Genomic DNA, 24771 nt, shown 5'->3' on the forward strand with positions numbered 1-24771 from the left:
GGAGGGAATGCCAAAGCATGAGCAACGCCACCATAACATGCATACCTTGACCACAAGATTCAAGGTAAATAATTAACATTAGAGTTTTTGAAAGACATTAAGTATTTTTGGATTCTCATTCTTTCACTTAAATTTAAAGTAAGTGTATTTATAATGTTTTCAAGAAACAATAATCAAACACGTGATCTTTGTCACTAACATGGTTGCAAGTGAATAGTTTAAAAAGAATGTTATTTTTACTTCTACTACATGTAACAACATCGTAAAAAAAGTATATCGTAAAAATGAATTTGATTTTTTTTTATTTATTTAGAATTATATTTTAAGTTTCAAAAAAGAAAACACTATATATTTAATATATGTGTATTTTTTTATATATTTTATAACGACAATAAATAAATAAAAAATAAAAGTTGAAGTCAATTATTTTCTTGAACTTTAACTTCAAGTTTCGATATGCAAAATATATACACATATTAATTTTGCAAAATTTATTTATTTTCATGTTCTAAAATAAAATAATTTAATAATTATTCTCAAAACATTTAATATTATTAACTATTATTTTATTTAGATATAAATTATTTAATTTGATTATTTTCATTATTACATTTTTATTAATAAAAAATAAATAATATAAAAATAATAAAATATTATTATTTACTTTCATATAAAAATAGTTGTATTTTAGTTATATTTTTATAAATTTTAAATTTAAATATTATTTTTTATAATCCCGTCATACAAACACTAGTTCAAAGAAAACAAAAAAAATAAAAAACATGTCTTAATATTGAAATGATTAATATATTGTATAAAACTAACAGTTTAGTCGAATAATAATAATAATAATAATAATAATAATAATAATAATAAAAAAAAAAAACATCTCTTAATATTGAAAGGCTGTAACTTAAATCTTGAGTGTTTTTATGTTCGTGAAACCCGCGCCACAACACAACCATCGAACTGAACCTATGAGAGGTGTATCAAAGCACTTACTATTGTTGCGACCAACCACCTTGCATCGCTGTTCATATAGAGATAACTCCTCTCTCGTATCTTCACACCATGTGCCCACAGAGACGGAGTCACTACTCAACCTTTGTCACCAACGAGACCTTCCCAGAGCCATGCATGTGTTGGATGCAATGGAAAGACGCAGAATCTGGGCAGACGCTATCACCTATTCTGAGCTCATCAAGTGTTGCTTGGCTCACGGTGCTGTCAGGGAAGGCAAACGCGTTCACCGCCACATATTCTCAAACGGGTACCACCCCAAAACGTTTCTGATCAACACTCTCATCAATATGTATGTCAAATTCAACCTCTTGGAAGAAGCACAGCTGCTGTTCGATAAAATGCCTGAACGAAACGTTGTATCGTGGACGACTATGATATCTGCTTACGCTAATGCCAAGCTCAATGACAGGGCTATGAGGCTCTTGGTTTTTATGTTTAGGGATGGTGTCATGCCTAACATGTTTACTTTCTCTTCTGTTTTGAGAGCGTGTGAGAGGTTGTCTGATCTCAAACAGCTGCATTCTTGGATAATGAAAGTGGGGTTGGAGTCTGATGTATTTGTTCGCAGTGCGCTCATTGATGTTTACTCAAAATTGGGGGAGTTGTTGGAAGCTTTGAGTGTTTTTCGTGAGATGGTCACCGGAGATTCTGTTGTTTGGAACTCCATTATTGCTGCGTTTGCTCAGCACAGTGATGGAGATGAGGCTTTACATCTTTACAAGAGCATGAGCAGAGCGGGTTTTCGGGCGGATCAGTCAACGCTTACTAGTATTTTGAGAGCGTGTACTATTTTGTCGTTGTTGGAGTTAGGGAGGCAGGTCCATGTTCTTGTGCTAAAGTTTGACCAAGATCTTATCCTCAACAATGCCCTTTTAGATATGTATTGTAAGTGTGGTAGTTTGGAGGATGCAAAATTCATTTTCAATCGGATGACCAAGAAAGATGTAATTTCTTGGAGCACCATGATTGCTGGGTTAGCCCAAAATGGTTTCAGTATGGAAGCACTCAATTTATTTGAGTCCATGAAAGTGAAGGGTCCAAAACCAAACCATATTACATTTATTGGCATTCTGTTTGCGTGTAGTCATGCGGGGCTAGTAAATGAAGGTTGGGTCTATTTTCGATCTATGAAGAACTTGTATGGGGTAGATCCTGAAAGAGAACACTATGGGTGCATGCTTGATCTTCTTGGAAGAGCTGGAAAGCTTGATGACATGGTTAAGTTAATTCATGAAATGAATTGTGAGCCAGATGTTGTTACGTGGAGGACTTTGCTTGATGCATGCAGGGCACGTCAGAATGTGGATTTAGCCACGTATGCTGCTAAAAAGATTCTAAAGTTGGATTCACATGACACAGGAGCTTATGTGTTATTATCTAATATTTATGCAACTTCAAAAAGGTGGAATGAGGTTGCAGAAGTTCGGAGGGCTATGAAAATAAGGGGCATAAGGAAAGAACCTGGATGTAGTTGGATTGAAGTCAATAAGCAAATACATGCTTTCATTTTGGGAGATAAATCACATCCTCAAATAGATGAGATCAATAGACAGTTGAGCCAGTTCATTTATAGGCTAACTAGTGCTGGTTATGTACCTGACACAAATTTTGTACTACAAGATCTTGAAGGGGAACAGAGAGAAGACTCTCTTAGATACCACAGTGAGAAACTGGCAATTGTTTTTGGTATCATGAGCTTTCCTAAAGAGAAAACTATTAGAATATGGAAGAACCTAAAGATTTGTGGAGATTGTCATAAGTTTGCAAAACTTATAGGAAAATTAGAGCAACGACATGTTGTAATTAGAGATCCTATTCGATACCATCATTTTAGAGATGGGGTATGTTCCTGTGGCGACTATTGGTAGCATATGAGAAGCACATACGACGAGACAAAATCTAAGACAACTTTTAGGCTCAAAGCAACATACTTCACTCTACAATTAGCTGATATGTATACGAGGATAAAGTGTCTAGTAGTAGCATTGCTGTTGGTTAACGTCAGTCTGGTTGAGTAAGCTTATTCTTTAATTTTATTTATTTGTTGTATATTTTTCTTGGCTTAATTTAAATTTTGTTTCTTGTAATTTACAAAATCCACAATTTTGGTCCCTAGATGTTTAATTATTAATAATTAATAATTTTTGGTTCCTAAGTTCTTTTTCACAATTTTGATCACTTAATTTTAATTATCAACACATTTGTTCAATTTTCTATAACTTGTCTATTTTAGGTATTTCCAGACTATTTTACACACAATACATCTTGTGTTTACTTTTCTAGATTGTTCTCATAATTCTTCGAATTTATTGAGTTTGGATAAAGGATTTTAAAAATTCTAAAAAATTAAAATATATTATATTTGAATTACCTGTAATATTTTTTTTTTTGGCTTTCTAAATAATTTTGTTTGGTTTGAGTAATTAAAATATTTTACATTTCAGTTTTTTTATTTGAATAAAATAATTGAATTTTTTTTTTAAGTTTGTTTTAAAAATGTGTATTTTAAAAATTAAAATTTACAAAAAATATAAGTTAAATTTAAATATTAAGATAATACTTAAAAATATATTTATTTTTTCAATATGTATGTGTTAATTTGGCTCAACTCATTGTGCTTAGCCTTGATACATATGGATCAAAGCTACAAAAGTCCACAAGGTTAAAAATATCACATAAAAAAAACCCCACAAGCTCAAAAGAGTAACAAAAGCCAAAATAATCAGCTTGGGTCGAAGGCTAGATCAAAGAATCAAGTCAAGTCGAGTCGAGTTTAAATTTGCTTCGACCTTCAATCGAGTTGGTCTTAGGCAAAGGTCGAGTCGAGTTAACTAAATCAAAGAATCAAGTCAAGTCGGCGTGAGACGAAGGTCAAGTCAGCATGAGACGAAAGTCGAGTCATGCTTATTAGGATCGAAGGTCGAGGCAAATCAATCCGAGCCAAAGGTTAACCTAAGCTGGATGGGGCAATGGTCGACCCGAGTTGTCTCAAACCAACAGTCACTTGAGTCTAGTTAAGCTAGATAAAGAATTGAGTCGAGATAGTCTAGGTCGAAGGTTAGCGTAGATCAACCTGGACTGATAGGCAAGTTGACCTAAGTCAAAGCTCGACTTGAGTCGGCCTAGAGGAAGATCAACCCGAGTCAGCTTGGGTTAAAGGTCGACTTAAGTCGGCTGGGTTAAACAATCAAGTCTAGTTAGCTTGTGCTGAAGGTCGAGCCATGTTAACCCAAGTCGAGCGACCCAGGCAGAAGGTTGTGTTAAGCCAATTATGGTTGAAGGTCGACTTGAGTTAAGTATCACATTTTTTTCTCTCTTGATGGGAATGAAGAGAAAATAAAATCCTAATATAGTATGTAATGTTGTTACCTTTTCTACAAATGGGGACCATATTCTCTTTTGTAACTTTTGTTAGTGACATTCCATATTTTAATAATTCCTACTTGGCCTCTCATCAAATTATAATATTACTTTAGGGTACCTACACAACATGGTGAACTGTGGGATAGTTCCACATTCCTCTAAATACTTGATGAAAGGTCCCATATGTTATTTACTTAAACCGTCATATCTACCATAGTATTCATCACCATTGTCTGATCTAATCGTCTTTATTATTTTGTTGAATTGATTTTCAACCTTAAATGATTTGAACAAGTCGAAATATTAAGAATTTCATGTATAAGAAATAGATATGCATATATAGACTAACCATCTATAAATGATATAAAATATTGTCAACCATTTCATGAAGGTGTAAGAAATGACCCACAAATGTCCGTATGTATCAATTCTAAGATATTTGTAGCTCTATATGCACCTAACTTCTTGTTTTGGTTTGTTTATCTTTAATGCATTCAACAAAAACATCAAAGGTTTATAAATTCAATGAAATCCAATATCTCATTTAACACAAGTTGTTAAACTCTATTTATAAAGATGTGACCAAGGTGTTTGTGTTATAATGCTCCTGAGTTAGTATTGTCAATTTTAATATTAACCTCAAAACATAACAGAGTAAGAAACATATCTTTTATGCACGCCAATCATGATATTTAGTCATTTATTCTTTACATATCTAAGCTTACTGCAAAAGAAATAATTGTCATCCTAATTTTATTTCTTTTGTGTTTGACCCTTAACAACTCCATGCTCGGGATCCTCATCTTTCTTTCTTTTTGTCTGTGTCTTTAGAGGTGCTTAAAAAATGTATTTTTTTTGTCTTTCCTTACTTCAATCTTTTTTTCTTCTTGCACACAATATGAAATGAGCTCATTAAGAGATATTTTCTAGGGACGGAAAAATGGGCTAGGCCCAATGGGCCAGCTTGTCAGCCCGTGTTAAAAGAGATGAGTTGGGTTGAAGATCTCAACTCGTCATCCCGTTCTAGTCCGTCATATCCAGTCTGTCAATTTGACGGACCAAAATACAAACCAACCCGTTTTGGCTTATTGGTCCGTTTTTAAAAAATAAAATAAAATAAAAATAATTAAAAAAATAATTTTTTATATTATATTTTTTAAATATGTAAATATATAATAGTATTGTAATTTAAATCATTAACACATACAAATTAAGTCTCAAATATTAGTTATAATTAAGTAATTTAACATATAAATGTAATAATTATTTAAATTTATCTAATTAAAAACATTAATTAATCAATTAAAAGTTTAAACAATATTTTATTTAATTAAATATGCTTTTAATAGTAATTTATATATATATAATTTGAAAGGTTAAAAAAATTAAAAATTTGAAAACAAGTTTAAAAAGTTAAAAAAATTTGGAAAAAAAAAGAAGAAAAAAAACTGATGGACTAGACCGACCCGGCTCGTTAACCCATCTTGTACGAGACAAGTTATAGTTATTGGTCCATTTTTGTTTTTGTTTGACGGGTCAGTTCAACCCAATTTATTTTTGATGGACCGAACCAAAACGAGTTGAGTTAACTCGTTTTGCCACTTCTAATATTTTTCCTTTTATAATTATAAATTATCTTAAACCCACCAAATTTAAAAGAAGAGCCATTAATACTAAATGTATGAATAAATCTTCATAAATCTCAAGATTTAATGTCTTAAATTTTAAGCAATTGACATTTCCTGTAGTCGCTAATTTTATCTTTATTTTAATACTTTGTGGAAATCAAATAGCACTGGTTTCCGCATTATCTTTTTCCTTTCTCAAAATGTTTTGCAATTCAAAAAGAAAACTTTTATTATTTCCTTAAATATAATACCCCTATCTCGAAAATGCTGTGATTAATGATGATAAAACTATTTAAAATTAATAGTTAAAATGGGAGTTAAAACATTGATTAAAGCCAGTACAAGTTAAATTTATTCTTTCAATATACTTAAATCAATATGTATACTATTCTATTATTAAGGAGTGTGGCGACAGCCAGGGATTACTGATTATACAATCGATCGGTCAACACGTAGTTATCATATGGTAGAAAAAAAACAGTGACAATTGGCTCAATCAATCGCTAATAATCTGCTTGCCAGTTTGACTAAGGAAGCATTTGACCGCATAAGCTGTTGAGATTGCGTAGTTATATTCATTATCAGATTTTCTATTCAATGGAAAGAAAACAGGCATCTTAAAAACTTCCAATGAAGACACCTGAGAATAATCCAAACACAACTTATGGTAGCCACAAACATCATCACCATTTCTTTATTGCTTCCTATTTATTTTATGGAAATAGGCCGTAGTTGTGCTATGCTTTTGTTAACTAGAAAAAGAGAAAAAAAACATAGAACGAGTATTAAATTATGATGCTTAATGGAATGAAAGCAAAAATTTAGTCCCATAAACTCTTTGAAAATTGCACAAAAGAAATGCACGAGTACAATTGTGCAAAATATGAACAACCAAGATAGTTTAACAATCACGTGCACCGAACAAAGTGCCGCATTCGAAGGGAATGCACGATGTAGTGAAACACATGGGGTCTGTATGTATACATGGTTTTCTCTTTGGCTCTAAGACAAGATTTATGTAATCTTTTTCTGACAATTCAAATTGTGGGCGTTTCAACTTTCGAAGTTGGAAGAAAAAAAAATTCTTTACTAAGAAAACTCCTTTCTTACAAGTAATAAATGTTATCACCCCAACTGTGGTATCCACCAAACCAATGGAAAATTTAAGTCCCTTGCCATCTGTGCTTTTCCTTTTTCTTCTTCTCAATGTGACTGCTTCGGTGGCAGCACCTACAGCAGAATCTGTGTATACCTCTTTCCTCCGGTGCCTCACAAACTACACAAAATCCCAAGACCATGTTTCCGACATAGTTTTTGCTGAAACCAACTCGTCCTTTTCTTCTGTTCTCCAAGCCTACATTCGAAATGCCCGATTCAACACCACTTCAACCCCCAAACCCTTGCTTATTGTCACTCCCTCGGAAGAACCCCATGTCCAAGGTTCTGTGATTTGCGCCAAAAACATTGGGATTCAACTGAAGATCAGGAGTGGTGGCCATGACTTCGAGGGCATCTCGTATGTCTCCGACCAACCCTTCATCATCCTCGACATGTTCCAGTTCAGGAACATCACTGTCGATGTGCAAAACGAGGTTGCTGTGGTTCAAGCCGGTGCCACACTTGGGGAGGTTTATTATAGGATTTGGGAGAAGAGTAAAGTTCACGGCTTTCCTGCTGGGGTGTGTCCCACTGTTGGTGTTGGTGGCCACTTGAGTGCAGGAGGGTATGGTAACATGTTGAGAAAACACGGGTTGTCGGTTGATCATATTGTTGATGCTAAAATTGTTGATGTGAAGGGTAGGATTCTTGACAAGGCAACCATGGGGGAAGATCTTTTCTGGGCTATTAGAGGAGGGGGAGGAGCAAGTTTTGGAGTCATCTTATCATTCACTGTTAAACTTGTTCCGGTGCCTGAAGTTGTTACTGTTTATAGGGTGCCAAAGAGTTTGGATGAGAATGAGAATACCACTGAGTTTGTGTTGCAATGGCAGCAGGTGGCGCCGCACACTGATGATAGGCTTTTCATGAGGCTGCTGTTGCAGCCTGTGAGTTCTAAGGTTGTGAAGGGCCAGAAAACCATCAGAGCCACTGTCATTGCTTTGTTTCTTGGAGGTGCTGATGAAGTTGTTACACTGATGGGGAAGGAGTTTCCTACTCTTGGCTTGAGCAAGGAGAATTGCACTGAGATGAGTTGGATTGATTCTGTGATTTGGTGGGCAAATTTTGACAATACCACAAAGCCTGATGCGCTGCTTGACAGGAATGTAAATTCGGCAAGTTTCCTCAAGAGGAAATCTGATTATGTGCAGAAACCAATTTCCAAAGAGGGTTTGGAAGGGATTTGGAAGAAGATGGTTGAATTGGGGAAAACTGGGTTTGTTTTTAATCCTTATGGAGGGAAAATGAGTGAGGTTTCATCTGATGCAACGCCCTTTCCTCACCGTGCAGGGAACTTGTTCAAGATTCAGTACTCAGTGAATTGGGATGAACCGGGGATTGAATTGGAAAATAATTTTACTAGACAAGCTAGAATGTTGCATAGTTACATGACCCCTTTTGTGTCCAGTAATCCAAGAAGTGCCTTCTTAAATTACAGGGACCTTGATATTGGTACCAACAGTTTTGGAAATAATAGCTATGAAGAAGGAGCTGTTTATGGAGTCCAGTACTTCAATGACAATTTTGACAGGTTGGTGAAGATCAAGACTGCAGTTGATCCAGAAAACTTCTTCAGAAATGAACAGAGTGTTCCAACTAATACAGGTTTGTAACAATGAAACTGATGATGCTCTTGTTAGTTCCTTTTGAATTGCTTGGCCTAATAGTTCCTACTATTTTAGTAAATAATTTGATTGTTATGGAATTTGGGTAGTTCAAGAAATTGCATCACTTTGATTCCTGCATATGTGAGTTTCAACTTATGCAATGTAAAACATGATTTATTTAGTACGTGATTTTCTGGAATCAAACATTAAGCACTCTACTTTAATTACAGTAGAGAAGTAATCATACCTTTTTATGTACTCAAATTCTAATGTCATTTCTTCACTGATTGCAGGATTGAACACTACTGGTGCAAGTAAATCTGGTGCTTCCAAATTATCACACTTCAGCCTTCATTGGAAAGTGATGGTAAAGGTGGGAGGTTTTCTCATACTTGAATTATTCATATGATTATTGTAATCAAATATGGAGCTATAATAATTAGGTTGATTTACTTCTATCTTTCCCTGCAAAGGAAAAAAAATGTGTATCTAGCTCTTTTGTGTACTGGGAATTTTAGAATTGAAGGTGTTTAGGTTTGTTGAATAATCCAGCTGAAAGGATGAGTTACAGTCAAGTAAATGTTTCCTTTGGAAAGAAAGGAACCATTGAAGTATAGAAAGTGGTTGCTGGTTAATGATCTCATTCAAAATTGACTCATGAAAATCCTATGATAAGATTTTAAGATATCTATTATTTTAATTAAGTTACATATTAAGTTAAGATATCTATAATTCAAATCTAAGTAAATTCTAAGATAAGATATCTATAACTTGATAATTCAATTAGGTTAATAATCCTGTGTAGTAAGGCCCCAAAATAAGGCCCCAAAATTCGATCTTCCGGTCAAAGAATGTTAGTGAAACAGAGCTGAATACTGGCAGTCTCTTCCTGCATCCTTTGATATATATATATATATATATATATATATATATATATATATATATATATATATATATATATATATATATATATATATATATATATATATATATATATATTAGATCGATTTTTTTTATATTTTTTAGACAGAGTGTTTCAAAAGGTATTTCTAAACCAGAAAGTATAAAAAAATAGATTTTGGGTCGAATATTTTGGAAAGTATTTCTAATATCGGAAAATGCCTCAGATAAATGACCAATAAAAAAATGTTGCAAAGTTGAATGGACCAATTAAAAAATGTTGCAAATGGCAATTTGTACTCTAACGTATTAAAATATTTTCTATTACTTGCATTATTTTATTAATTTAAATAAATTAATAATTTATTCCAAAAACAAATAGATAAACTTATAACTCAAAGTCATGTAAAATTAATTTCATTTTAAACACATTTTTCATAGATAAATATTGTGTTAATTACTTTTACATATAAATTGAAAAAGACAATAATATTGTGTTAACTCCCATACTTTGCACAAGGTAATATGCAATAAAATTGTAATACCCCATTTAATTAAGTACGCGAAATTAATGGAAGCGTTACAAGAAAGATAACATAAAGGCACAGTATGGGAGTTTTAAACTCAACTCCATACAATTCATGGCACACCACGATGTCCAAGAGAAAACGAGATGAAAAGTTAACCAAGGTACATAAATCTATGAAGGAACAATTACGTGGGTCGCATATTGGAAAAATCACATAAACCAGAAACAGAACAAACTATCTTTCCAATTCAAACAATTCCATTAGATTGGACAAAAGCCGATAAATTAATTCTCAAGGACACTCATAACAACATGATAAATCATTTCAGAAATTTATTTCATCCCCTTGTCAACAGTCTAGGATTTATTCTCGAGGACAATTTCATAATAATTCTTTTTCTGACCCATCCTTCTTCCTGAATTGCAGCAAACAAATCAGAAGGATCAGCCAGTACTTCCTTCCTAGCTAAACCTCCATCCTCTCAACGTAAGTAGAAATTTCTTCTCACTTCTAATCAATTTCGAATTCTGGAAGTTCTTATTGAGCTAGACCGAAATTAGGGCCTTATCCTTACTATGTGAACCTTCATTTCAGTCTCTTAGGTTGTAATTTGGAGTGCCTCACAGTGAGAAGCCATACTTGTTAGTTGGTGATCAATTAAGGTAAAGGAAGCTAACCTCTCACTCTAATTTCGCAAATAAATCATTGATTAGGGTTAGAATTGCATGAATTGGGTGTTGATTGATGAGGGTGAACAATTGTGTGTGGTGAATTTCGAGTTTGGCATGAACTGTGTGGTTTACATGTGAAAATAGCTTGAAATTCTGATGATTTCGCCCAGGCGAGCAGCTTCCGCCTGAGCGAAAATACTAGAAATTCACCCATGATGCTACGCGAGGTCTCGCCTAGGCGAGCTGGTTTCGTCTGAGCGAGAGTCAATCTCGTCTAGGCGAAACAGCTTAGCCTGAGCGAGAATTTGCTCGGATTTTGGGGTTGCTCCCTGTTTGGAGTCTCGCCCAGGCGAGAGTGACTCGCCTAAGCGAGACTACTCTCTAGCTCAGGCGAGATCCTCTAGCTTGAGCGAGTTTCGCTGCAAATTTAGATTGTCTTCTCTGTTTTAGATGAAATGAAGCTATGCTAAGTGGACTGACTTGATAATTTCCTATTCTGTATGTGAGCTTTATGATTAATAGTCTATTTGATGATAATCGTGTGAATTTGGTTATTTGAGAATGTGTTGGATTTAGGATTTCAAGGGAAATTCTAAGGAAGATGGTTTTAGTGGATGTAAGGACATGAGGACTCATATTGGTGGTATCCTAACACTCCTAATAACCATTAAGACTCATATAGAGTATAATAGATTATGTCGGGAGGAGTAGCAGAAGGTCCTAGTCTATGGACCCGATCCGTCATAGACGTGAAGGGGACTTACCTTGGGAGTGGTTGGGTGAATACCCCTTGTGCCTAAAACTCTGCAGAGTTTGGGAACCGTCACAAGTGCAAGCCACCGAGAGCTCCAATGTCACTTACATAATCCGGATATCGAGTCTAGAATGGTGATGGTGTGTCATGGTTGTGGTGATTTGAACAATTCTGATAATTGTGTGATCGACCCTGATTGATGCTTAACTAGTAAATTGCATGATTTCTTGTTATTTAAGTTAGCTTATCCTTCTTGCATATGTTTGTTTTGTGTGTCTTTCTATTTTTGCAATGATCGCCCTTAATGAATGGCGTGAGCAGCTAAAAATGCAGGTGAGGATACACCCCTCCTGGATAGGAGTTGAGTGGTATTTGGGCGCTTCCAGCTGTGGCTTATACCCTTTCTCTTGCTTAGAAAAATGTTTGGAGTGTTTATGACCCTCTTTTGGTTAAGAATGTATGTATAGATATTACATATAAAGTTATTTGAGGATGACTGTACTAATACTTCATACTGGCCTATCCCTATCACCTGTCTTTGAATTATCACAATATAATGTTTTGTTTGATAGTATAAAAACTATTAAAACGGGATGTTACAATAACACCGGAAATTAAATGTGTAGATGTTAAATATTTTTGTGGTAAATAATTTATTCTCACAGGGTATTAATTTTTGTTGTAATAGTAATTTTAAAAGCCATTTTTTTTATTTTTATTATAGTTATGGAAGATTATTAATAATTAGTAACGATAATATAACTTATGTATTCAGAAAGATTTATTTATCCAATGTATTACACAAACTAAAATAAAAATATCATTTATCTCTTCAAAATTAAATTAATTCAATCCGTGAACATAATGTAGATGTTATTTTATTATCTTCAATTCTATTTAATCCTAACTCCACGTCGTCGAATTGTTTGGGTAATCCTTGAAGTCACAAGGAGAATGTAATGAATTTACAGAAATGGTCAGATTGTGAGCATTTGTAAAAGTATGTCGTTCCAGGAGTCAATTGCAAAAGTGTGTTTTCGGTTTATTTATGTATTTTTAGTACAAAACCACATCATACCCAATTCCATGCATGTTGAAATGGTTCAAACTTCCTTCCACTCGATTCTCTTTTCATTGCACTATCATGAAATTGGTTCCGGCGTCAATGAGAAACGATTCCTTTCTCTTTGGAATCAGTTACTCCTTCGTTCAACTTTAATCACCTTTTTCACCACGTCAAGAAGACATGCATGTGAAGAAAAAATGTGTTTACATTGAGAGTATAATTGTATTTGCACATATATCATCTTCAAATCACCTTATTTGAAGGGAGATTCGAAAATCTCACAATCCTGCTAATTTTCTTTGTTTTCTGCTCTCAAATCTGCGAATACAACGGAAATCATTTTTCCTCTGTCACTCACCACATTAAATCGTCCACAAACGAACACAACATTAAAGTTTTCTTATTCCTCTGAAAAAAAAAAACAAATGTATCATCACCATACTTACAGCTCAGATAGTTATACATTAAACTGTTACTCTCTTCAACAAAAGTAATTGTGCCGTTGTCTTAATTAACAACCGTAACACACTAACAACTATAACTTTTAACATATTACTAAATCCTAAGCCCATTAATTGGAATTAGAATCAAGAATTAATAAATATTTAAAGTCAAATCCTTTGACACACTTCTCTACCATGTAGCTCTTGTTTACTCCTTCGTTCTATACTTAACATTTATTTATTAGTTTTTATGTTAAATACATGCCTATATATATATATATATATATATATATATATATATATATATATATATATATATATATATATATCTCGCATGTTACCTTGTGCATCGAAGTACATCAACAAATTTAGAAAATGATCGAGCACAGGAAAATCACTGACACTTTTGGCATAATTGAGTCATTAAAACGGGGTGAATATAAAAATATCTTCAAATGGGGTTGATGACAGCAGAACTCAATTATTATTATGTTGCACGAGACATAACGGGTGGTCCAACTAGGAGTACATAAAGTCATAAAAGGAACCTACCATGTTCTAAGCTTTCCAGAACAGAACAAATGGAAAAACCAAATTCCCTACCATTTCTTTCTGTTATTCTTCTGCTTCTTCATGTTGCTAACTCTCAGCCTACCACATCAAGAGACTCCATCTACCACACTTTTCTTCAGTGTCTTCAAATCCATACAAACCAACCAGATCACGTTTCCAACATAATCTATGCCCAAACCAATGCATCCTACACCTCAGTTCTTCGAGCCTTTGCTAGAAATGCAAGGTTCACCTCCCCCTCCGTCCAAAAGCCATTACTTATTGTCACCCCTCAAAGTGAACACCATGTACAAGCCACTGTATTGTGCGCCAAAAGCATTGGTGTTCAACTCAAAATCAGAAGTGGAGGCCACGATTTTGAAGGTGTTTCATATGTCTCCCAGGGACCTTTCATCATCCTTGACATGTTCAATTTTCAGAGTGTCACAGTGGACGTGCGGAATGAGATTGCTGTGATTGAAGCTGGTGCCAGTCTTGGACAAGTTTATTACAGGATTTGGGAGAAGAGTAAAGTTCATGGCTTTCCTGCAGGGGCTTGTCCAACTGTAGGAGTTGGTGGCCATTTGAGTGGAGGAGGGTATGGTAACATGATGAGAAAACATGGGTTATCTATTGATCATATTCTTGATGCTAAAATTGTTGATGTCAAAGGTAGGATTCTTGACAAGGCAACCATGGGGGAAGATCTTTTCTGGGCTATTAGAGGAGGGGGAGGAGCAAGTTTTGGAGTCATCTTATCATTCACTGTTAAACTTGTTGCAGTGCCTGAAGTTGTTACAGTTTTTCAAGTTGACAAGACTTTGGAGCAGAATGCCACTGATCTGGTTGTTCAGTGGCAGCAGGTTGCACCACACACAGATGATAGGCTTTACTTGAGGCTTGTTCTACAACCTGTTGGGAAGGCACAGAAAACCATCAGAGCCTCAGTTGAGGCTTTATTTCTAGGAGAGGCTAGTGAGGTGGTGAGATTGTTGGGGAAGGAGTTTCCTTTGCTGGGACTGAAGAAAGAACTTTGTCATGAAATGAGGTGGATTGATTCTGTTGTTTGGTGGGCTAATTACAACGATGGTTCCTCGGTTAATGCATTGCTCGACCGAAACCATTACTGGGTGCATTCCAACAAAAGGAAATCTGATTATGTTCAGACCCCAATTTCAAGAAATGGGTTGACATGGATATGGAAAAAGATGATTGAGTTGGGGAAAGTGGAGCTTGTTTTCAACCCTTATGGAGGGAAAATGAACGAGGTTCCTTCTGATGCTACTCCGTTTCCTCACCGTGCTGGGAATCTGTATAAGATTCAGTACACTGTGAGTTGGCAGGAAGCAGGAGGTGGTGCAGAAGAAAGGTTTTTGAGCGAGATTAGGATGCTGCACAGTTACATGACCCCTTTTGTGTCCAAGAATCCGAGGAGTGCCTACTTTAACTACAGGGACCTTGATATTGGTATCAATAGGCATGGTAAAGATAACTTTGAAGATGGAGAAGTTTATGGTATCAAGTACTTCAAGAAAAATTTTGAAAGGTTGGTGAAAGTTAAGAGTAAAGTTGATCCTGAAAACTTTTTCTGGAATGAACAGAGCATTCCATCGTATCCAATCAAGGCATAAGGAACCTAAACTGATCGATTCTCTAGTAGATTGATTCAACTCTTGTATTTTTATAGTACATTATGAAACTGTGTATTTGGGGAAATTTTATCCTCTCAGACAAAACTCCTTCATTACTTGGTTTCTTTCTCCTTCACTGTCTTTCTAATTGGCAATGAATCAAATGTGTATACTGACGATAAGGTATCACGGAGGTACAGATGAATATAAGTAAAAGAAAAATGCTAATAAGTTGGTTTTAAATATTAGTAAGTTTTAACCATATTTTATCTTATTTAATGAAATTGCTTGAGATATCATTTAGTTAACTAAGACATAATTTCAATGAAATTCTTTTTATATTTAATTTCAATGAAATAATTTTAAGAAGATGAATGAATTTAGTACAAAGGAATATTCTCTTAGAGAATTGAATTTTAAAAATTACTAATAATGAGTACTAACTAATTTCTTAATCGATATGGAATGAAAATTTTCTTACTGAAATAGTGGAAAATATATAAGGAATATGTCGTATACTATTCAAAACTTTTATCCTAAAACTCTCATACTAAATTGAGAAAAAGAATTAAAGAAGAATAAATAGAGTAACAAATTATTGATTGAAAGACAGAGAAAATAAAGTTATTTGAATTAAACAAAGAATACTAAAAAATGCGATAGTTTTTATTAATAATTTTTTTAATAACTTATTATTATTTAATTAAAAATGTAGTCATAATAAAATATTTATTACATAATTAATTGTGTAATATTTACTATATAATTAATTATGTATTTTTTATTGGTTTCAGAATACTTTCTTATGTAAGTGGTATTATTCGATTAAGTGGATATAAATTTCACTAATTTGAGACAGCCAGACAGGGTAGCAAACACAGACAATATTTCATTTAGCATAAACTGCATTTAAGTATTCTGGACTGTTTATAGTTGATATTATTATTGGGCTTGCAAATCTCTTATGGGGTTTCTTCATGCACTTCAACATTTCTTCTGCACCAAAAATTTATTGTAATGCCAAATATGTTCATTCAGAATATACCGAATTTTAAAAACCGGTTAGATAACTTGCCGAATTTAAGAACTTATTGGATTTTAAAGTCCCGCTTAGAAATTTACCCAATGTCGAAATTTGGTTAAAGAAATTGTTGTATTTCGAAATCTGATTCAAGTAGTTATCGAATTTCTAAATTTGTTATATATTGTTAAAATTGTGCATGAAATGTTTGTGTTTGGACAAAATCCAAGAAGGGATGAATTTGGTTATTAATAAAAATTGTACTTTTAAATTTTTTCTTTTTTATATCAAAGTCCAATCAAAATTCTTTCCTTTATTTTAATAATCACAATAAAATAAAGATATTAGGAAAGAGAAAATTGCACAAGGTACTTTATATTACTTCATATCAAAAGACCTTACATCTAGTTATTAGATATTAACTCAATCACTAAAAATGAAACAAACTTATAATCACAAAAAGAATAGTTAAGGATAAATTGACCATACTAAATCTAACTTGTCAAATGACAATGACAACTATTGCTCATAAAACAAAAGGTTGTACTGACAACTTTGTTGCTATAGTCATTGTATAAGGATTGATTGGCCAACTAAAAGGTCGGTGGGATAACCTTTACACGGAAGAAGATAAATTAACAATTATTAATAATGTAAAAACTTAAACAAATCAAGAAAACACAATCTCAACATTAATTTACTCAATAATTCAAAATTTTACAAAAGATCCAAATATCTTGAAAGAAAGATATGCCAATCAATTAGCAAACCTTTATTATCAAACAATGTCAAATTACACATGGTATAAAGATAATTTTTTATCAAAAGTAACTCTAAGAGAAGATGGTTTTGTTAACTTTTGGAACGAAAGATTCTTATCAAGATTGCCTAAATTATTTTCAGAAAAAGTAAAAATGAATTTAGAAAGACATTATGGTAAACCAATAGCCTATGATATATTAACTCATGGTCAAGTAACACAATGGTAGAAATAGGAATACAAGTATGTACAAATTTTAAATTACAAAATAAATTGAGAAAAATAAAATATGGTTAATGAAAGAGAGATAGGTACATTTTGGTAATAATATAACATAAAATTCGTTAAATGCAAGAAAGAAAGTCAATAAAAAACAAGAAAAGACATGTTGAAAACCTTACAAAAAAATCGTATAAAAAATTTCAAATAAATCAAACAATCAAAACTAAAAAAAAGGTTCCAAGAAAACCCAAATATAAAAAATTAAAGAAAAAAATATAACGTATGTTGAAAATATGGTAGACCAGGTCATTATGCTAATAGTTGCAAAGTATTACAAAAAATAAATTAAATAAAAGATGAAAAATTGAGAGAAAGTTTATTAAATATTTTAATTACTCTGAATCTGAAGAATATAATGGTTCAACAGAAGTAGAGGATAATAAATTAGAATTAGAACAAATTGAACAAAAAATTTCTAGTAAAAATATAGAAGAAGACCCTGAACAATAAAAATATAATACTTATATATATATATATATATATATATATATATATATATATATATATATATATATATATATTCTTCTTTTTTTTTGAATCCTGTAATTCTCTCACCAGATTTTGAAATCGAGATTCGGAACTTTTCTAGACATTTTTTTCTTTCCTAATCTGCGAGGAAAGTGAGGGGGTGAATGTTTGTTGAATGCTCTTTCAAACGATAAAAAGAACCCAGCAGCTCCGGACAATATGTATTTCTTTCTGCACCCATACTTTCTTATGACACTATCATAATTCAAAAACAATAAAGTAATTCTTCTTCTTTTTTAACTTTTTGGATTTAGACTTTTTAGAAATATTAAATTGATTTTCCAAATTGTATATTCTAAAAAGTAAAGTTGTTTTCTTGGATAGTGTGATTATAATTATAAAATTAACAACTTCACACCTTGAACAAAGTACCAAAGGACACGTCTTCGTAGAGTTATGTAACTACAAACCATAAAAAAAAAAGTTTTTTGACAAAGTTTCTTTTTGACAAACTTACAAAGTTTCCATTATTAAAATTAAATAGATTAATTTTATTTTTTTAATCAAAATAAAATAATAAAATAGTATTTTTTTACCTAATTAGAAAGTTTGTCAAACTTTATTAATATTTTTGTCAAACTATCATTTTGCCAAAATAAAACCGATGCCAACCATTCTCTGAAAATGTAACTGTAGAATCTGTTCATCCCTTTCTAATGGCCGAAAACAATCAAGTCCAGCTCATACCTAAAGTATAGGCTTTTATTTCCTGCACCTCCACAATTTATTTGTTCACCCCCACAAATTTACAAAATGATCATTTTATCTTCTAAAAAAAAGTGACTTTAAGAATATATGTTCCTGGAAATTTCGGAACAAAATTTTCAGAGTGAAATTTCTGAAAGAATTTTTGAAATCAGATTTCTTGAGTAGAATTTCCGGAATTAGATTTCTGAAATGCACGAAATACACTCTTGAAAAAGTATTTCAGAACAGAATTTCTGGAATGTATATGAATATGATGTCTTCTAGAGTAATTTTTCCAGAATATTCCTACAGGAAATACATTTCAACAAAAGCTTACCAAAATATATAAAATGTTCCGAAAAGAGCATTTCTCTTCTTCCTCTGTGACTATGAAGAGTGCAGTTAGTAACTATGAGGAGGGTGCAGTTAGTAATTATGAAAGTACAAGATACAATAACTTAGTAATCTCATGTGTATTAATTTAGTTTCTGTATTTCCTTCTATACCTTTAAAGGAAGATCCCAAAGAGACAAAGGCACCAACAAATTTATATAACAAATGAAAACTTTCAACTTCTAATACATTTTTCAGTGTTTATAGACTCTGCTGGCACCAAAGACAAACTATGCTACCTATTTCATTATTTCCACTCCATATTTTTATCATCAAAATAAAAATAGCAAAATCCAAGAAAGCAAGTGCTTCTTACCTGAAATTCTACTCACAAGTTGATTATTACTTCTTTGAGCAAGAAAATTAAATCTCAATTAACATAAACTAGATAAATTATGATATTATTATGAAAAAGTGATTTCAATAATTAATCTTCACACATCAATTTAATAAAATGAAATTTACAATTTATTTATGTAATATAATTTAATCATAATATAGGATTTTAATAAATTTCGTACTAAAAGTTTTAAATGATAAAACAACTTGAATTAATTTATTAAATAAATAAAAAAAGTGTAATTAATAAGTAATGGAGCTTATGTAACTTACCTGCTCTGCTCCGCTCCGTAAAAGTTTATCCACCCGCTCTTATAGCCTTTTCTAGGAACCTATAGTGATAAATTGTGTAACCCTAATGAGGTATGATAGATAAATGGCTAATTAATTACCATATGCAAATCTACACCAAAAGCATAGTAGAGATGACAATTATTTGAATATGGCAGGAATATTTTTAAGAATCCTTAATCCATTTATTAGAATAAAGTAGGAATAATTTATGAATAATATTTGGACAAAAATTTACAGAGTCTCAATATTAGAATTATCCTTCTTCCCTGTAATTTAGAATTTTACTTCGTTAATTATATTAGATAAATTAGTTTACTTCCCGTATTAATATATTTTACTTTTAGTTCAATACAAGAAATTATATATTTCGTACAAAAATGTTTACTTGGCTAATTTTGTTTGAATTGCGAATTATCGTTAATATGCATCTTCACCTTGAAGGAAGCATTTTACTCATTACATTTTGTTTTTAAAATTCTTACTAATTATTTAATAAGGTTAATTGCACGTATTAAGGCTAAATGTCCTTTTAATAAACATATATGACATTAGTATTATACCTTTCTTTAACCATATTAACGAATTTCAAGCAAAGCTAATGAAATTAAGTTATTGTACTCATACTCTATTTTTTTATTGTATTAAAAATAAAATATATAAATATTTATTATACTGAACTTATTATTTATTCACTTATATGTTATAAGATATATCATATATTATCAAAATAAAACTTTAAATGTAATTGAAAAAATAATAAAAATATTGTTTTTAATCAAATTTAAAGTTTTACTTTATTAATTTATTTTATTGAAGAATACATTATATATAAAAAAGTAAAAATTTGGATATGATATAATTAGAGAATAACTACAAAGTTATTCATAATATTATATGTAAGCTCCCTCCATATATGCAAATATCAGTTGATGAATGATAATTGAGGGTGTGAAGTGGTGAAGAAGAAAAAAGAGGAAATAAATGAGGAAAGGACAAAAAGCAGAAGTTCCATGGGCCATTTGATAGTTGAAATATCCAATAATAATTGCACTTTTTCATGAACATAAGAAAAATGTTGCAGAATAAGGTTGAAATGGGTGACTTGTTGTTAGTGGTAGTTAGTTGATGTTATAGGTGTTTCACCTTTCAGTGGTTGAAACTGATTACATTGAGATCAGAGACTTGGGACATGAAGGGTGATGGAAGAGGTGTAGAAAACAAATAAAAGTAGAATGGGATCGTATATTATTTGAGTGTGTATAAAATATATGTATATAAAAACTAACTCTAAGAGTCACAAATAGAAGAACCTGGATCGAAGAGGAAGAACACAGAATGTAAAATGTAAAGTGTTGTATACTTACTTTTGGAAGAGTTTGTTTGTCCTTTGCTCGCCCCTTCTGCAAGTTTAACAACTAATTGCATCATATTCATACCATTATTGCGCAAGGTTCAGCTGCAAATCACCAAAACCAGGACAACCCTGTCATTGCTTCTACACTTAACTCATAACTCTCCTATATCAAATAAAATGAAATACCATCACTTTTTCAATATTGCATAAGTTTAAAAATATAATTAAATTATGGTACATAAGATGTAAATCCTATCTTACTAAAATGACTCTTATTTTCTCAATTGATATATGTGGTGACTCAAACAACACATGCATTAAACAATAGACATAAGAGATATGAAAACTAAAGAGAAAATAAAGTTCACATTATAGTCAGTTTTTTTCAAGTGAGTTATGTATCCTAAAACTTGGTTTGAAAAAGGAAATCGTAAAAAGAAACTTAGAGAAATTATAAAAAGAAGATATATATTATGATTTCTAAAAATAAAATTTATCTTTTATATATAATTTATCTTTTAAATCCTATTTTATAATTCCTTACATACAAAGTTTCATATTAATTTAGTTATGCATTTTATATTTAAAATTATAAATAATTAACATGTGTTAAAAAACAATTTCATATCTATAAATACTATACTACATTATAGTTTTAAACTTCAATGATAAATGTAACAATTAGGCATTAGTACAAAACAATGTAACTGGGATATATGTACAACTTTCTTATACTGTTATTTAATAATATATTTAAAAATTATTGAACTCTTCCAATAAAATTAATTTAAAGCCATATATAGGGTTATTTCTAAGTAGTGGATATTGTAAAAGAAATTACATTGATAATTTATTAATTAAACTATTATAATTTGTGAGTTATGATTCATATTATTTTGAAAAGAAAAAATAAAAAAATGTGGAAGCATATTCTTCTAATATGATGATCATTTTAAATTATTACATCCATCTGCGACCAACTCCTCTTCCTCTTATTGTTAGTGTATTAAGAAAGAGAGAAAGAAATTGTAAGGCCCTATTCTTTTTGTAACCTTTAACAAAAAGGGTTGTCCCAAATATGATGGATCAAAGAGCTGGCCCAAAGGATAAAGCTGATCTCAAGTTTGTCCTAATGTTCCCACTCTCACTCTTTCACAGAATCAGCCGTCACCTTCTCCTTACTCTCATAGGACACTCTGCTAGGGTTTGCCCTAAGCCTTCTTCGAGCTAACTTGAACCCAGCTCCTACTCCACGTAAGTGCCTCTTTCTAGCTTGTATGGTTTTCCATTGATCTTTCTTCGTATTCCCAGTCAGGGTTTCGTAATAATCCATCCCTTGGTTCCGTTTTCCTTCTGTTTTCAGCTCGTTAGCTCATTCCTAGAGCTACAATGCTCGTTGTCGTGCCGTCAAGGCCTCTGTTAACCCTTTTTTCAGGTACGGGAAGTTAGGGTTTCGAGTTTAAGTTATTTTTGGCCTGTTCTTGAGCTTGCTTGATGTTTGTATGGGTTAGTCGTTATTTTTGGTGCGTGGAATACCTTGTATGATTGCTTGGATTTGAAAATGCATCTGCTATAGGTGAGATCAGGGCGAGAACTGGTAATCTCGCCCAGGCGAGTCAGACTCTCCTAAGCGAGTCTGGCGGAGGCTCACCCAGGCCTTCTGCGCGAGTTGTCGCCCAGGCGGGTGGTCCTGGTTTTAAGCAAGAGACTGCCTCGCTCAGGCGAGGTGAGCTCGCCTAAGCGAGCTGGCGCGTTTGTTTTTGTCCAGTTTTATCGAGCTCTCGCTAGGCGAAGGGGAGCTCGCCTGAGCGAGAGTCCTTCTCGCCTAAGTGAGACCCTTTCGGCCTTAGCGACGAGCTGGGTGAGGGTACGCGCTAGTTTGGTGTTTCCTTCCTTGCTCTTTTGTGTTTGGCATGTAATTGATGGGGTTATTGTATAATGGCATGAAGGGTATAATATGCATGTGTGGGAGGGTGTATGAGTTATGAATGACAAACTTGAATAAATCCTTGGCATGAAATGGTTGGTTGCGAAAGTGGCATGGTTATGAGATGGATTGAGATTCTGATTCATTGATGAAGCATGATGTGCTGGTATTGGTTTGACCTGGAATATGAAAGAGGTTGGTTATGAGAGTTGACATATATGTATGTATATATGAGTGATAATTATTAATTGTTTGCTTGATTATGTTTGGTTGTAGTCAGTGCGTAATTCCTTGAATTCTCTAGGTGAGATTCCAAGGTCGTGCTTCAGTGGTCGGGACATAATTCCACGGCCCCTGTTAGTGGGTGTCTATGGTGGTGCCCCATCTGTATAACTTGGTAAGGATTCAAGGTAAGATTGCATCCTGACACTCTAAGGAGTCAGTTAGTCTCACCTAGAGCAGACTTACTATTGTGGTGAGAGTAGCAGGAGACCTGAAATTCATTAAGGGTTAACCTTGTGGTGAGGGAAATTGATTCATTGTAACATTTATAACACATAGCTCGGGGGTGAGCAACTCGGGGGTGAGCAGAGGTATCCACCACAAGTGCAAGCATCCGCTGAGTCCGACCAGGTTATATGTATCCGGATGAGTCGAGTTGTGTCTTAGTGTAATGTCTGTGAAGTCATAACATGCTTGGTTGATATGTGTATATGGAATTGTGAAAATATATTTGATTGCATGAATGAAATCCATTATGCTCTAGCTTACCCTACTTTATTGTTGTGTGTCCTGCTGTGTGGTACTCTCATTTGCGATGATCATCAATTTGTTGGTGTGAGCAGATACGAGGAACACCCGTGGGTGACATGGAGGTGATGATTCTGCTGCATAGTCCGCGTGGACTGGGCTTGATTTTCTTTATGGGCTTTTCTTTAGGGTTGTGGCCCATGTACTTGTTTGTCCTTGGATTTATATACATTTTGTAAACTTTTATCCAGTTTTCTTTTGGGCATCGTGGTGTGCCTTGGGTTGTAAGGAGTTAAGTTTTAAAACTCCAGGACTACGCTAGTATGTTATCTATATGTGACGCTTCCTTTAATTTTGCATATTAAATTAAATGGGGTGTTACAAAAATGGCTTTTGTTATTCATTGAAGGAAACAACGTGACTTTACAATATCAGAGCTTGGCCTTATATAACACAAGCATACAATTGGGGAAGGTAACAAAAACTAAAAAATAGAATAACAAAATGAAACAGAAGGGGGAAAAATAGAGAAAAAGATATATGATATATATCTCTATCACCCTCCTTCAAGCTGGGCATATGGATTTTCTAAGCCAAGCTTGGAAACAACTGTGTGAAACGGTGTAGGATGGAGAGACTTGGTAAAAAACATCCGCAAGTTGATGAGTGGAAGGAACGTGAAGAAGATGAATGAGACCATCAAGAATTTTTTGACGTATGAGGTGGCAATCAATCTCTACATGTTTAGTACGCTCATGGAAAGTGGGGTTTTTGGCAATTTGGATTTCTGAACTATTGTCACAAAAGGTGACATAAGGGGTAGGAATGGAAAGATGTAGGTCACAAAGGATGTATTGGATCCACTGAAGTTCACACATGAGATAGGCTAAAGAACGGTATTCAGCTTCTGTAGAAGACCTGGAGACCGTGCTTTGTTTCTTGGATTTCCAAGAAATTAGAGAGGTGCCTATGAAGATGCAAAAACCAAAGACAGAATAGTGTGTAGTAGCACAAGTGGCCCAGTCAGAATCTAAAAAAGCTTGGATTTTAAACTCAATGTTGGATTGATAAAATAGATCACACCCTGGAGCATTTTTCAAATAGCAAACA

The 24771-nt window shown here is 33.0% G+C and overlaps 2 protein-coding genes, 1 long non-coding RNA gene and 1 pseudogene across 3 annotated transcripts; all 4 read left to right on the plus strand.

Moving 5' to 3' along the window:
- The first annotated feature begins 949 nt into the window (after positions 1 to 949).
- On the plus strand, positions 950 to 3178 carry REME1 (Pentatricopeptide repeat (PPR) superfamily protein). The gene has a single exon (XM_028060142.2). The coding sequence runs from the start codon at positions 978 to 980 to the stop codon at positions 2889 to 2891; it is 1914 nt and encodes a 637-aa protein (XP_027915943.1). The 5' UTR covers positions 950 to 977; the 3' UTR covers positions 2892 to 3178.
- A 3873-nt stretch (positions 3179 to 7051) lies between these two features.
- On the plus strand, positions 7052 to 9326 carry LOC114175368 (berberine bridge enzyme-like 21). Its single transcript, XM_028060143.2, has 2 exons — positions 7052 to 8777; positions 9073 to 9326. The coding sequence occupies exons 1-2, from the start codon at positions 7169 to 7171 to the stop codon at positions 9186 to 9188; spliced, it is 1725 nt and encodes a 574-aa protein (XP_027915944.1). The 5' UTR covers positions 7052 to 7168; the 3' UTR covers positions 9189 to 9326.
- A 1298-nt stretch (positions 9327 to 10624) lies between these two features.
- LOC114175695 (uncharacterized) lies at positions 10625 to 12234 on the plus strand. The gene is made up of 3 exons (XR_003602877.2): positions 10625 to 10695; positions 10804 to 10871; positions 11956 to 12234. It is a non-coding gene; the product is annotated as an uncharacterized LOC114175695 (long non-coding RNA).
- Positions 12235 to 13662: 1428 nt separating this feature from the next.
- On the plus strand, positions 13663 to 15461 carry LOC114175762 (berberine bridge enzyme-like 21 pseudogene; annotated as a pseudogene).
- The last annotated feature ends 9310 nt before the right edge of the window (positions 15462 to 24771 follow it).

This window comes from Vigna unguiculata, chromosome 3, assembly GCF_037176805.1.
Source record: "Vigna unguiculata cultivar grain cowpea cultivar isolate G323 ecotype 2 chromosome 3, ASM3717680v1, whole genome shotgun sequence".
NCBI classification, from domain to species: Eukaryota; Viridiplantae; Streptophyta; class Magnoliopsida; order Fabales; family Fabaceae; genus Vigna; species Vigna unguiculata.

Bases quoted from the DNA above. Each gene is read 5' to 3' on its own strand.
- LOC114175368 (XM_028060143.2), top strand. From the start codon at position 7,169: ATGGAAAATTTAAGTCCCTTGCCATCTGTGCTTTTCCTTTTTCTTCTT. The intron at 8,778-9,072 runs GTTTGTAACAAT...CACTGATTGCAG, and splicing joins GAGTGTTCCAACTAATACAG to GATTGAACACTACTGGTGCA.
- REME1 (XM_028060142.2), top strand. From the start codon at position 978: ATGAGAGGTGTATCAAAGCACTTACTATTGTTGCGACCAACCACCTTG.